Source organism: Astatotilapia calliptera, chromosome 7, assembly GCF_964374335.1.
Source record: "Astatotilapia calliptera chromosome 7, fAstCal68.1, whole genome shotgun sequence".
NCBI lineage: Eukaryota > Metazoa > Chordata > Actinopteri > Cichliformes > Cichlidae > Astatotilapia > Astatotilapia calliptera.
Window position 1 is genome coordinate 66,394,206 of NC_137428.1, and position 15,608 is coordinate 66,409,813.

General features: G+C 41.2%; 1 protein-coding gene across 2 annotated transcripts; it reads right to left on the minus strand.

The window, feature by feature from the left end:
• Positions 1-185: 185 nt before the first annotated feature.
• tspan33b (tetraspanin 33b) lies at positions 186-14,716 on the minus strand. Of its 2 annotated transcripts, XM_026176636.2 has the most exons (8): positions 14,480-14,716; positions 8,518-8,575; positions 7,979-8,106; positions 7,750-7,824; positions 5,061-5,156; positions 4,565-4,693; positions 2,563-2,724; positions 186-611 (listed from the first exon to the last, which is right to left on the minus strand). In XM_026176636.2, the coding sequence occupies exons 1-8, from the start codon at positions 14,573-14,575 to the stop codon at positions 543-545; spliced, it is 813 nt and encodes a 270-aa protein (XP_026032421.1). In that variant the 5' UTR covers positions 14,576-14,716; the 3' UTR covers positions 186-542. The 2 variants fall into 2 exon arrangements, with proteins under 2 accessions (XP_026032421.1, XP_080161074.1); XM_080304948.1 differs by lacking the exon at positions 5,061-5,156 and having other exon boundaries at positions 14,480-14,701.
• Positions 14,717-15,608: the final 892 nt, after the last annotated feature.

Consider the following 15,608-nt stretch of genomic DNA (forward strand, 5'->3'; position numbering starts at 1 on the left):
CTGCATTCGCACAAAATCCAGTGTGACACCTTCTTGCCTGGTTGTGTGGAGGTGTGGCTACGCCTACCTTGACTTTAGGATCAGAAATTGTTTGATTTACTACTTCACTCTTTCTTTCCCGTTAGCTGAGTGAGGGAGGCGAGCAGTGTGTGAATGTTGTGTTTCCAGACCTTTAAAAAACGACACATAATGACTTGCTTTATGTGAGCTGATGTTCAGTGATAAACAGTAACATAAAATAATAAATGCATATGTTTTAACTCAATTCTATAAGCAAACTTTTCACATTTAAAGAGATGAAATCTTGACGTCAATGTTCAAAACCGGTTAATAATATATACACTTGGCATATAATTGACTGTAAATAATACATTAAAGTGCATCACACTTGTATACCTGTAGGCAACCACATGTTAAGAATATCACATGCCCAGATATTGCAGTAGTAGCTGTAGAAAAGATGTCCTTGAACATGTCAGAGAAGCTGAGTGGAGTACTGCAAGTTCCTTTCTTTCGTTTTCTTCCCCTCTGTCGTAGCGCTCTCACAACACTGAGGTAATCTCATCTTGAATCTGAGAGATCAGGATCTGGGACAGCACAATTCCTGCAATCTAGAGGACAACAGCAGCCACTTTAGATCACAGAAGAGGCTCTCTGTAACTGTACGTTCTGTACCGAGCATCTCAAGGTCCCTTAGCAGGGTGCTGCAATGTGGCGCTGGGAAGAAAGGTTCCCAAATTAGTTGAGACTGACTCAAACGAGTCACTTAAAATAATTGCGTACTCACATTTGCACGCACCTGTCAAGCCGATCATAAGGTGTTCTTACAGAGAGAAACCAAACCATTGGGTTGCAAACACAGCTTTTAAACAGCAGTCTATAATTAACACTTTGGCTTGTTATGCAGACAAAGTAAGTGTCGGTAAGTGTTTTGAGAGGATATGCAAGACTTAAAAGAGAACTTCATCAGATTTACGGCACATCAAAGCATTAGAAAACTAATGCAATTGCTCTGTCGGGCCTTGTGGGTAATTTGTGCTTCTCTTCAGATTCACTGCAGAGCCTAGCGTACAGATGAGAACGAGACAAATCAGTTTAAACATCCTGTGCTAAAGTTACACCTTCTGCTAGATTGCCATTTAATATTAGCTGAAACATTTTAATAAGTAAACAGAGTAATTATTTAGAGGCAGCTCGTTATAAGTGCTAATTTGATTTCATGTTTGCTTAATGAGTATTGAATGGTTTTATTTAGTTATCAGGGCATGTTTTTAGCATCATTGGTAGAGGGGCAAAACAAAATCATCCCCGTAACACATCCTGTCAGCATTTTGTAATTTAGGTGGTCTTAGGTGTGAATACATTTCTCTTGACCCATTTAAAAAAATACAGTTCATGATGGGAAATTTTAGCAGGTAAGTAGTATAAAGGACTGCCATTGCAATAGAAGGCGTCAGCATAGATGTTTGGTACATATTTATGGGACAACATGGGAGGGATTTAGAAGAGGAAGAAGAGCTTCAAGAGGAGGCCTGTCTATTTTCAAATTCTGGCATTTCAGATTCTCTAGATTTCCGTCTGCTGCAGCGGAAATGCTGGGGGATCGTGGTGCGTTGCACAGTGAGAATCAGGGAGTCGTCAGCATCTCTTAGACATATTACATTATCACACACACCCCTCTACCTCTGTTGCACATTAACCTGTACTCATTCTAGGATAGTGTAATAAATGAATAATGTGCAGTTAAAATTTTATTGTCCCAATGTGCCTAGTTATTGCTGTCTAGGTAGAACACACCATTCCAAATCCCTTGATTCACAGTGGCCTCACATTAACCCTACTCCTTATTGGTTTCCTCTAGAATCCAAGTTTTATCCCTTTTTTTTTTTTTTAATTTATTATTATTTTTTTTTTACAAGGACGATATTGAACTTGTAAAAAAGGCCGTGGGAAGCTCTCAGATTGAGATTTGTATGCGTGTATAAAGTCTGCATGGCTCTGATTGCTGAAGTCTAGCTTGGACTGTTTTCGCAGCCACATCCGGGCGATCGTGGCTCAAGAGTTGGGCGTTTGCCTTGTAATCAGAAGGTTGCCGGTTCGAACCCCGGCTTGGACAGTCTCGGTCGTTGTGTCCTTGGGCAAGACACTTCACCCGTTGCCTACTGGTGGTGGTCAGAGGGCCCGGTGGCGCCAGTGTCCGGCAGCCTCGCCTCTGTCAGTGCGCCCCAGGGTGGCTGTGGCTACAATGTAGCTTACCATCACCAGTGTGTGAATGTGTGCGTGAATGGGTGGATGACTGGATATGTAATGCGCTTTGGGGTCCTTAGGGACTAGAAAAGCGCTATATAAATACAGGCCATTTACCATTTATCCAAAAACGCCAGTTTGAAGTTTGCCTTTGAGGGAGCGTCTCCAGTCAATATGTTGATTGCTACACACTGAATCCAGCAAACTTTCATTAATAGTTATATTGGCTTGTTTGTTTGTAGTCTTATTCAAGATGAAACTAGTCCTTTTGGCAAGTTACTAGTCCTGTGTTGCCTAATTACTACACTGGGTTACCTGAGGCAAGGCCAGACCCAAGGCGAGAGCTCCCACCAGCAGCAGATGAGACTCGATCCACATCACTGCTTTGTCTGCACAGCCTACTGGGTAGATCGACTTGTTTGCCTCCATGAAGTTTTGCGTTTGAACTCCAAAACCGCACATAGTGTTGATCACTGCCTGTAAGCCAGATGAACAAAAGCAAAGACAGACGAAACACTGAGTGCATGATACATTGATAAGCACATAAACCTAAAGCACTCTAAAGACGTTCAGATCTCGCTTTCATGCTGCTGGTTTCACATTGCTTGTTTTTACTTTGAATTGAAAGTAAATTGGAAATAATGAAAGAGTGACGTTTGTTGAGAGGAAAGAAAATAATGTGAGCAGTACAAGCAAAACCCACTGGGTCTGAAAAGAAAAGCTACCTAATCCCTGAGGGAACCATGCAGTTACAGGGTACTACCAGCAGGTCGCAGCACAGCAGCAGCTCTCAAACTGTTTAATTAATCGTTTTTTTTAGTTGTTTTTAATGTTATTTTATTTTTACCCCATGTTGTAAAATGTTGCTGTGATCTGTTTTCAGAGTTGCATGATGTTTAATCAATAGTGTGATAGATGTTTTTTCCTCAGTGGTGGTTTTCAAGCTGTGCTGCTGCGTCTGTACAGAGATTTTTTTGCGTGTATTTGTGAATCCAAAGTTTGTGCTCATGCAGACATTTACATATATGCTGTTTGTATGACAGCATGGATCCTCATGCACGCAGATAGCTGTAGTGTTGATTCAGTAGTCTCAAAATATCATAAAACCTTCATGAAAGAAGACTTTGATTTGGAATCATCTGTGCAAATTTACTGTAAGGTTGATCATATCGGAATATGTTAAACATGTTTTTTTTTCTTTCTTCTTTAAGATGGAAATTGCCTGGCAGTGACTCATTCAGGTACTCAACCAATCAATTTGCAGATTCCTTTTAAGAGAAACTGGTTGGCCATTATGAGACCAGTTCTGTGCATGACAGCTAATCCCAAAGGAAAGGAAGGTAAAAGCAGTTTTTGGTATTACAAGCAGATGCAGACGTGTTCTTGCCACCTCCCGACTGAGAGCCTCTTAGTTTGGACACACTTGCGTACATGTCAAAACAACGCAGGTTGTCACAGTCAGGCAGTGCTGGCTATAATTCAGCATCCACAGACCATTAGCTAAAGTATCGGGTATATTTTATAGATGATTTCAAATTTTCTTTGGGTCTCTCTTAATGCCAGCTTGTCAGTGGAAAGTCTTGAATCCCCATCATCAGCTGACAGTCTCACTTCTGTTGGATAAGACAGTCTGATGTCTTAGCAGAGAAGCCTCACTTCTAATCAAATGTAACTGTCTGGAGACTCAAGGGACCCGTGGAAGTCCTCTTCTCCAAGTTTAGAAGAAATACATGCATAGCTGCCATACTTTGTCTCCCGTTGAATACTGGCCACATACATATCTTGCATTCAGAGAGAGATGTGTGGAGGTGAATGTGAAATACACACAACTGGCGCACAGTTGTGTCGACATGGCTGGGTAGCTTTACGTGTGTTATCCTTTATTGCCACAGTCTGTTCTACTCACCAAGCTCCTGCATAAGACCCTGCTGAGTCAAGATACAAGATTTTTTTTGTAACTTTAAATTCTCAGCAGTTTTATTTATTTTTCTCTGTTAATAAAGTGTTAAGAGCCTGTTTCATCATCATACAGCTGCTTGTTCTGTTCATGTCACAATCTTTCTGCCTTTCTTGTTTCTGTTTATCATAAATGTGAAGGAGGTTTGATTTGTCAGTTGCTTAATCAAGTGAATTCGGCATGACAGAGAAGATTTAAAACACTGAACAAATTTGAAATGCTGACTGAAATTGTGAGGTCAACAATCTTAATAATACATCATCTTAAGATTATGAAAGTTTGTGTTAAGGTTTCTTTTAAGGCACGCTGTTAGTTTGTACATGTTGTGTATGTTAAGAGGCTAAACAGAGAAAGACTGACCTCCCCAGGAACAGGAGTACAGCAGGAATAAGGCACACCACAGCGCTCAGAGCTGGGGTTGTCATGTGTACAATTAAAGTAGAGGTTCCAAGACCAATCAGTGTAGTTGTTCCATCCACAACACTTGAACTGGGGGGAAAAAGAAAAATGAAGAGTGAAAAGTGAAATCGGGTGTATATTTAGAAACATAGTGTTGGTCTGTACTGGGCATCCTGCCAGTCAGGGCTTCTCCCGTGGGAAAACCCAAACTCATAAATGTGCCAGCATGTGCAGATGGAAGAGCAGTTTCACATGAGGTGACCCACAGAGAACAGGAACTGTAAGTTGCATGTAGCCTCCTGTGGAAACCCTCGCTAAGGCAAAAAAACAAACAAAACAAACTGCGGTTTCTTGCTTTAGTCTCAGATGCATCCAATAAACTATCTGTGATCAGTTTGAAGACTTCTACAGACAAAAGGAGCCACTCCGGCTCAGTGGAAATGGCCAATGAGAGCACCTCTTTTTGAATGTAATCCATCAGGTTCTGCAGATCCAGGTCATCCCTGTAGTGCACAATTGCTTTCTTTACAAACTTTCCCAAAGCACCCCGTGCCTAAGAGAGAGGAAAAGGCTGATTGAATACACAGAATAACAGCTTTAATATCAACATTTTGCATGTTTTACAATAAACTATCTACAGATGTCTTTGTTACTTGCCTGCTAAGGTGCTCATTGACACAACTGATCTCTCAGTTAATTACTCGGGTAGCATTTTGGAGGATCGTAAAGTACCTTTTTGTGAACCCTCTTTTGAACAGATGCAGTGGAAAATCCCCACAAAGCTTGAAATGATGAAGTCGAGGATAATTTCAGATCCAAGCTAAAACGGTTTCTGGGGAGCTGTCAGACACCTATTCATAGTTAATCAGGTGGCTTTGCTGTAGATTTGATCGACTTTTTGTGGGACTTTTCACATTTGCATAAACGGTATTCATGTTCAATGTTGCATTGAACTTTTTTTTCCATAAAAGGCCACTTCAGTTTTTTCTGAAAATAAACAAATATTAACACATGGGTTTGGAGGCAACACAGCATCGTCCTGTTTACATTGTAAAGCGTCCCGCGGGATGCACGTAAACCAGGCGGCAGCAGAGCAGGAAGTACAGCATACATAATAAAACCATTTGTGCCTGTGAGAACTATACATGAAGCGCATACCAAACACAAAGCACATATGCAGGTTCTACATTATAGTAGATAATTACTTGAACTTAGCCATTTGTTATTATGTGTCGATTTTCATCAGCTCCTCTCGAGCTGAATAAACAAAACCTAGATGATATATGAATACGTTATTTGACTGAGTTATCAGTAATGAGCATTTGAAACTGAACGAGGCTGATTCAGACGGTGAAATTTTGTCCTGCTTGTTACTTTAACTTTCATTGTCTGTAAGATTATTTTCATTTTCAGAGTATTAACGAGGGCTTGCATTGTTCATATTTGTTTTTGCTATTCTTCCACCCTTTAAGACGCTGAGAACAAAGAGGGCCATGGTTATACAGGCTGAGTTCAGATGTAATATATACTAATAGGAGCACTGTATGATAATGAGCCACTGAACTTTAAATTCTCATTAAAACGAACTTCTCTGAATGCTTTGCTAAAGGCTTTGTGAATTGTTCGCATTACAAACTACGTTAGAACAGGTTATGTTGATAAATACTGTGAGCACTGTCAAAATAGCCCAAAATGTTATCCTGAAGTAGTTTTGTTAATTTGTGTTAGGATTTTTACAATGTTCCTTACGCTCACCCTGTGCCTTCCCCTGTTTCTGTTCCCACGTGGTGCAGTTTGCTCGTGGGCTTTGGAGGCTACCGTCACAGTGTGTCATTAGCGGCAAAGTCTCCTTCAAGGGATCTGTTGAAATGGAACATTTGGTTCCACTTTGAAGTGCCGAAGCATTTGAATCATTTAGCGAGGAAGGATGCTGGGAGGGTTGTTAAACTACTCTGTTTAGCAGCAGGCAGTCTGAGTGCTGACAGAGAACACAAGGGAGAGGAGAGGTATCATCAGGCACCAGGATCCCCGCCACTGATGACAGCGAGTGCTGCCACTGCTGGCTGTTGTGGTTTTTATTCTCGGTGGAGCCCTAATGGGATGTTAGTGAAGGGGATAAGTGGAGGGGGATCCTTCTCATCTCCGTAGTCTCCAAACCAATCACTTGGGTCATATAAGTATAAGATATAGGCTGAGATATAGTACTGTAGTACATATGTACATTCATGCAGCCACAGAGTAGATCACCTATGGTCACAAAAACAGACATTTTTAATGTATCTAGACCTGGAATTAAACTTATTATTAATGTATAATAAAAAACAATCGTTAAAATTCTTTTTTTGTTTTAAATTGTTCTAATTGTATCAATTAGAGAGGCAGGAGACAGTCTGCGAATGAGACTATTTAGTCAGGTTGACTTAATTCTGAAATCAATAAAAGCTGTGGTCTGTGGGAATAACTGCAAAACAAACGCATCAATGCAAAGACCAAACATGTCAGCGAGCTCAATAAAACTTAAACTCCAGTGGTCAAAGGTACTGGTACTGCTACTGGCACCATTATTTATTCATATACATAGAGACGTAGTACGTTAAAGTTTATGAGTTTGCCTGGAAGCACACTCTTGCTTCTTTCCATTGTCCCCAGGTGCCAACAATTAGCTCACTGAACACAGTGCTGTCGTTGCCGTTATTGCCACTAGCATTTAAAACTTTGCCACAATAAACCCAAATAGTTTTTATATCCAGTCACTTCAAATCACATTGTAATACCGAGAGAAAGTTCTCGCGTATTTTCTGTCAGTCTACAGAACAAGCCTGAGTCATTTGGAGGATTTATAGAGAGTGACACAAACACTGATTCTCACTGGAAGCTGCCGTTCTGTTTCCTGTGTATGCTGCGCAGCACAGACATTAACAAGACATTTCCCCTGTGGGCTAAGCTGGCCCATCTGTGGGATCAGATGTCTGCCTTATTAAGTTGCATATACTGCAGTTTACAAATGTACAGAAAGTCCAAAAGCCGGGAAATGACACCATAAATCAATAGTGCTCATTGTTATCACTGGAGCCTGAATGTGGCCTTAAATGGCCCCGTAGAATAACTGAGCCAGCGCACAGAACAGTCTGTAAAGATTCAGATACCTGATCGGAGTAAAAGAAGCCCAGAATCGCTATGGCCAGCTGGGTGAGGAAGACCAGTGTGAGGCTGAAGGAGAACTAGGGAGTAAAGACAAAAATATTAAAAGGCTGTGACTAATATCATCTTAAAGGACAGATTAGTTGTTACACATAAGATGTGAGACTTGGCTTTGGATTAGATGGAAGCAAAACACTGTGCCAGTATTTGTAATGTGTCTGTGAGGTCTATTACTGTCTTGAGGAGGCGAATGTTCTCTCTGAGAGCTCCGATACAGCCACAGAAAGTGATGAAGAACATGACCACCCCCACCACGATTAAGATGACAGCCGGGTCGATCAGGAACGTATCCCTCACCGTGTCTGGCAGAAAGATGGGAAAACAGCCTCTGTTTGTTTCCAACCCCAATACCTGATTTTGATTTAAATAATTCCATCATGTACCTTGTTTCCCTGTCTTTGCAGCATCCCTTCCTACGCTAGCAGCTAATGATCTATTGTGGGGTTGTGCACAATGAACACAGGTAAAAAAATTTTGGTTGTCTCTCAACTATATATATATCTCATAGTAATTACAAAATTAAAGACACCAGGTAAAATGAAGGCGAAAGCCTGACACACATTTGCTTTGTGCCAGGAAAGCTAAACAGTTTACGATCCCAAGGAGAGTGCCACCTCATTCCTGCACCTCTTTTTATGAGGGACGGTTTATTGCTGGTCTTTAATTCACTTTGGAGTTTAGGAGGTGTGAGCGAAAAGTGTCGTCTTGCGTACCTGTGGCCTTCTGGACTTTAGCATACACACCAATTGCAACAATCAACAGGGAGAAAACCTGGAAAAAAAGGAGATGATTTTATTGTTACCAGCAATTTTTATTTATTTTTCACCAGCAAAGAAAGCAAGTAATTCTCCTCTATCGCGTTTGCTGTCTGTCCTTCGTATTCTGCTTGGGAAATTCAACACCAGATACTTCTAAGCTGGTAATTAATTAACAATAGCAAAGCCCAGAAAATGCTGTGTATTTGTAATTTATCCAGGTTGAGTCTTTATTTGGATGTTTAAAAAGTTGTTGAAAGGAAACATGTTCCTTCCAGGGTGCCGCCTCGGACTTTTGTTTGCAGGACAGGTGTGATTAGATTAGTGATGATAAGCTTTTTCCTCAGGTGCTGAGTAGGCAGAGCACCCGTTGCCATGGTAACTGCATCACTAGTTTATGTGTTGGCGGTAAACGGACAGATGGATATCAACAGGGAAAAAAATAATAACATATGGACCTCGGTTTAATGTGGAACCTCGCAACAGAAATCAGACTCAGTCCACCTGTGACTGCGATGGAAATCCTCCAGAACTGAAAAATGCTCTCTCCAGTTTTTATCAGGATTTATAGAACTGCGAGAAGAACTCGACCTTGGTTAGAGAATTGTTTTTATTATCCACCCTAACTTCACTTAGTTCTTGACTGTGATGTGTGTGCGTGCCCTTCTTTTAAACAGTGTTACCCAAACGTGTTGTGAACTGCTGAAGAGGTGAGTTCACCCAAATAGAATCGACGTATTAAAGGAGCCAAGTGAGTGGAAAACAGGTGGAATTAACGCTTCCCGTTGATTGCATTGTCAACATTAATTTCCCTTCTCTCTGTGATTGCTTTTCTCACCTTGAATAACAATCTGTGCGGTCCTGGCTTCCATTTCCAGCCTCCGAATTCACAGACATTCTCCTGATTACTAATTTGTGCGTGTTTGCTTTTGTGTATAAAGGATGCATTTTGTTCAGCCTTTATAAACACAGATTTGTTTCTGTCTCAGAAGCCTGTATTGGATCTCTAGAGGTGTAATTTTCCTTGAAAGAGGTATAATTTTTCCTTGGCCAGCCTTCATGCCAAACCGGTGTTTTGTGCTCTGGAGATGTAAATTATTGCATGACAGGATATGGTACTACTTTTTGAATCAATAATCTACCTTGACAAGAGAAAAGCTGCCAAAACACAAAACGTGGATAGCGCCTATTTTCTTTGGAAGTACCATTGTACATTTTTCAGGGGTATTTTCTGACGTGTAGGAGTGTGTGCACCTGCAGCTCCTTTTGTCAGTTTTCCACTGACTGTGCCTTTTGTGAATGAGGGTGGCATTTGCAACAGGAGACACACTTACACAGTGAATGTATTCCAGCTCTGTTTTTCAGGCTTTTCAAAGGGATGAATCAGACTTCTCCCAGAGGATTTTGTGTGGAGGTGAAAGCCAGCTCAACTGAGCCACGGGGACGGGGGGACAAAGGCCTGATGGATTAGGGCTGCAGTGTTCGCTCCTGAGCCCATGTCTGATAAACAAAGTCAACACAGGCTGGGGTATGAGGCTGCTGCGGGTGCAGTTATTGCTGATTGGCTCTAAACACAGTAGGAGCACAGTACAGTGTTTGCCCCCCTGCTGTTTTTGTGGAGGATTGGATGAACGGGGATGTAATGGAGGTGTAGGGAGTTAGCAGAGTTAGAGATGTGATCTGTGTGCTCGACTTGTAATGTGCTGGGAAAGTAAGTGAGCCAAACAGCTCTATTTTAATAGTGTGTGTTTTTGTGCGAAAGCAACTGCTCATGGAGGACGCGGTGCTTTAATGGCTGCTTCAGTGTATCCGCTGTACCTTTCTATCATTTCCCAGTTGTCTTGTTGTCTTTTTGTTACACTAACAGCCACAGTAGAGGAGCGTGTATAATGTAAGACTTGCACAAAATGCATAATGATTATGTCATATCAGCAGTGCGTGCATGCCTGACATCTGTTAGAAAATAAGCGATTTAGGGCACCTGTCCTTGAATACGGGAGAAATGGAAGGTGTGATGGTGTGAGCGACTGACAGGGGCTGAATTGTGACTGGGTCAGATCATCTCCTGTGCTAGTGAGCAAAAAACATATAAGCATCCATTAACATCAGCGTGCTCACACATTTATGCAGTTATGTATCCACTATACTGCCTGAAATGTAACAGTTTATCTACCATTAAGAATATCGTTCAAATATATCAACCAATTTATTTTCTGTTTCACCAACACATCGAGCACATCAACGACTCGTCCACCAGGTCACCAAAGAACCTGGGACAACATCTAAAGAACTGCAGGCCTCACCTGTCTCAGCTAAAGTCAGTGCTCACGATTCAACAATAAGAAAGAAACTGATGTCGAAAATGGCATCCAGGGGAGAGTTACAAGGCGAAAACACTGCTGACCAAAAAGAACACAGAGGCTCAAATTTGCCAAAAAAACCAAACAGTAACATGCTGATGATCCCAAAGACTTTTGGGAAAATATGCTGAAGACTGACAAGATAAAAGTTAAAATTGGTGGAATGTTTGGCTTAAAACAAACACAACATTTCATACAAATAGTAATATGATTGTCTTGATTTATTTATGGGGTTTTTATTGGATTTTATATCACCTGTGGTCCTCGTGGACAAAAATGACCCCAAAGTACAAAGTGTTGCAAAGGGTCATATTTTCACACCATACTGCTTTCAAACATCTTTGATCTTGGATCACTGATGTGTGGGGTCAAGCACTGGTCATAACAACCACAACAACAACAACAACAGGCAGCATAACGAGGAGGCAGGTGCTCTATATTCAATGGAATTTTATTTACACAGCGCAGAATCACAACAACAGTCGCATCAAGGTGCTTTGTATTGTAAGGTAGACCCTACAATAAAACATACACAGAAAGTATGCTCACAAGCCTCCATTGCACTGGAGATTTGCATACTTTGATGAGCATACTTTTTTTTTTTTTGCAATGAGCAGAAGAACAAAGCACATATTGTCCTCTAGTATAATGAGGAGGGAGAATCAATGTTCAGGAAGATCCAGGGTTGGAAGATATAGAAAATATTGTCAATATTTAGAGCACATGCTACCCTTTCTCTGAAAAAGCACATCAGCCACCTGCAGAAGTGGAAGAAGGCTATGAAGTGAAGAAAAGTGATGAAGAATCTGAACTATGTTCAAGTAGGTTCTCAGGCATCCAGGACATGGTAGTCTGAGGAGCTTGGAGAGAAAGTGACTGGGCTTCTTGAAGTTTCTTGAATTTTCAGAATGTGAAACTGAAATAGAAGATGTGTCAGAGGACTACACATCATCCATTTCAATTATGATGAAGACAAAGAATCAAGCAGGAAAGAGGAATCAGCTGAGACAGAGGAATATTTGCAGTAACGTGAGGAAACACTGATCTGGTCTTCTAACCTTCCCAGTGACAGACGATGCCTGACTCTCTCATGTGCCTCAGAGAAAGATGATCTACCACAGTCCAAGCACATGTGCCAGGTCCCATACTCCTTCAGTGGCTTTTCTACTCGAGTACTGAAAGCATTATACACAGTGTATTCTGCTTGTATTCTGCTTTTTAACGTTCACATGCCAATGGATGCTTCAGAGACCAAGTTGGGGTTCAGTAACTTGCCCAAGGACACCTTGGTAAGAACTCCAGACTAGAGCACACAGAGATTGAACCAACAACCATCCAATTAGCAGATGACCTGCTCTACAGCCAACTCGATGACGAACAAGGAGGGACGATGAGAGAGGAAGAAAAATGGACCGAATGCAGCTGTAGGCATATGTGGGTGTGTTGATTCTTACTGCCGTGCATCCAGTAGAGTCGCTACGGCCAGTTTATGACATCCTGAGTCTGGTAGAGAAGTTTTCATGCTGACACAAGATTAATCATAGAAGCACAAAAAGGACATAATTTCTTGATAAAGACACAATAGATGATCGTTGTTCATGACACAAACGTGCTCCCATGAGGTGTATGGAACAAGTGGGTGTTTCTCCTGCTGTGATGTAAGATCCTGGTACTGATGTGACTGTATGAGCACCAAGTCCTCTTCAGAGGACTCTGTCCATTCTAACAGAACATCCAAGTAAACCAGGGAACTTTGAGACAAAAACATGGGCAGCATGTGATGCAGGTCCAGCTGTACATGGAACATGCTCGTGTGCGATGGCAAACCGTCTGTCCTGCAGTCAGGACACGCGAGTTGTCCCTAACATTGCAGGTTTCCAAAAGAAAACAATCACCTGTAACAGCTTGTTTACTGTATATGCCCCTTGGCCTGCAACTGCAGAAAGAATGCTGTCCATGATGGGACCAGTGCAGAGGAATAAACCTGAGCTTCCTCCTGCACTTGTGTCAAATATGGACACGCCTTTGTCCTCATGAAAGTTTGCCTTCACTCAGACTCATGCCCTCCTACCATGCCAAAATATAGAAAACTGTCAGGCAATGAGTTGGAATAAAGTTGAATAAAACCTTGAAACACAGAGATGGATGATATTTTATACTTGTTGCTTTATAAACAGTCAAAGCAAACGGGGTCATTTTTGAGCCCAGAGGACAACAGATGTGATTATGTGCTGCCAGTAAAGAACTTGTAGTTTAAAAACAGCTTTCTAAATTAACTTTGACATAAACCCGTCTGTGATCATCTGTTAAAGCAACCGACTCTGGTTGTGAAACGATCCTCACGATAACTGATGATTTCATTTATTTTTTACCTGAAAACAAAGAAAAAATTCATTTTTATGAGGTTTTTATCAGATTTAAATTTGAAATGGAATAAAAAAAAATTGTGTCAAAATGTTTGAATTAAGTTTTAATTAAAAGTGGGGGGAAAATCCACTTCATATTAATTAAGTATCAATCAAACCAGATGGGGACATTTTTGACCCCTGAGGACCACAGGTGCATGGAAATCGGGAGGACATTATGAGGGTTAAGGACACTTGGGCAATCCAGCGGGACAATGATCCAAACACACCAGCGAGTACACCTCTGAATGGCTCAAAAAAGCAAAACAAACTGAAGGTTTCGAGTGGCCTATTCAAAGTCCGAACTCAGATCAGGTTGAGATACTTTGGCGTGACCTTCAACAAGGCCATTCATGCTTGAAAACCCTCCAATGAGACTTCATTAAAACTATTCTGCAAACAAGAGTGGGCCAGAATTTTTCCACAGCGATGCGAAAGACTAAATACCAGTCATCACAAACGCTTGATTGCAGTTCTTGCTGCCAAGAGTGACACAACCACTTATTAGGTTGAGGGGGCAATTACTTTTTCACACAGCACCGGGTAGGATTGGATAGCTTTTCTTTCCTTCCTTGATAAACGAAAGCATCGTTTACGAAACTGCATTTATTTGGACAATCTTTGTAATATTAAAATTTGTTACATGAGCTGAAATTTATAAATGAGACAAAAATGAGAAACCGGGAAGGGCAAATACTTTTTCACAGCACTGTAACTGTGGACTCTGCATTTGTGCAATCATGCTGTGAAATGATGCTGCAGTTATTACATTCAGAAACAGCTTCCAAGTAGAATTCATTTACAGAGTACTAGTGTGCTTACATGGTGTTTTATGGTTTAGTATGAGTCAGTACTCGATTTATTTGTTACGAATGCATTGCTGCAGTGATGTATACAGGCAATCAAAGTTCTCATGTGTAACTGTACTAAACGTGAAATAGGTAGCAGCATGGAGGCTGGGTGCTCCTGCTGTTTTTAACTCCTGATAATAGCTGAATTTCTTTTCTCCATTTATTATTTATATATTTTTTGGTTTTTCTTTGTAGCAGATCTGTCTTCTTTGAAAGCTCTCTGATTGCTGGTGATTTGCATTCTCCAAAATATTTAGAGTATATTTTATCGTTGCAACACTTTTATCGTTGCAACTCTACTCACCCAAAATAAGAAGCTGAAGAAGAAGAGAAAGTATCTGATCCACGGGTTGACAAAGGAGAATGTCTCAGCTCGGTCCAGATTCAGTTTCCGGTCCATTATTTATTGAGGTGTAAAGCTACAGCGAGTTTCACTTGTAAACAGTCCCCAGTTCCTGCCCCACCCAGCAGATCTGCAGGCGCCATGTGAATCTGTGAGAAGCGGGTGGGTTGCAAGCTGTGCTGGTGTCGGGGTGGCTTAAAAAAAGGGGGGGCATGGATTTGTGACGCCGCCTCACCGTGCTGGTGAGACCCAGAACTGTCCATGTAGGCTGATGGGTCAGATTGCACAAAAAATATCTCTAGCTGACAGCAGCTGAATGGCCTACAAGCTGCCTTTAGTTTACCCCTGTGCATTCTGTCTCCTCTCGCCATTATGTCAAAGGGCCTAGATTCCACATCGCACAAACGCAGTGCACTCGTCTTTCTGTATTAATGTTTATTGCTTGTGAAAGTTTCATGTTCTAGTCTGCAGATTACAGATTCAGATTACTGTTCCAGTGAATAAAGCAGAAGGACGGTTGACAGAGGCTGGACAATGACATTTTTGAGAGGAGGAACATCTAATGTAGTTACATGACATTGCCTTTTGCTGTGATGTCTCCAGTGTGCTTAAGATTGAATCTGCCAAACTTTGAGTAAATAACATTCAAACCAATAAAGAAGTTAAAAAGAAAAAAAGAAGTCAAGCCACAAACTCTGTGAAGAGATATAGATTGAAAGACGAAAGCTGATTATTGACTGGTGATGAAGGATCATCTGTCAGAATGACCGGAAGCACAAAAACGTAACTATAAAGTTAATGTATTACATCATCACTGGACACCAGATCCCTCAGTAACTCAGTGACTTGCCAGAGACTCGTATTTAATGAGTTTCACCTTTTTTTTTTTAGATTGAATACAAATCAGATTTTAGTTGAACAGAACCTTAACTGGGAGGAGGTTGCACTCTGTAATTATGCAACATTTTTACTTTACCTTTGGTAGTGCTAATGGAATCTATGGATTCCAACTGGGAGTGATATGAAAAGAGAGATGATACAGATGGGTGATACCATAGTGATGTCCTGAGCTGTGCAGATACCTCGAGCT

What these genes read in the sequence shown, in the direction of transcription:
- tspan33b (XM_026176636.2), bottom strand. Translation starts at nt 14,575, where the DNA reads ATGGACCGGAAACTGAATCTGGACCGAGCTGAGACATTCTCCTTTGTC. An exon ending in ACATTCGCCTCCTCAAGACA is followed by an intron (nt 7,825 to 7,978) that starts GTAATAGACCTC and finishes TTTACTCCCTAG; the next exon opens with TTCTCCTTCAGCCTCACACT. An exon ending in TGGATTACATTCAAAAAGAG is followed by an intron (nt 4,694 to 5,060) that starts GTGCTCTCATTG and finishes TTTTCCCCCCAG; the next exon opens with TTCAAGTGTTGTGGATGGAA.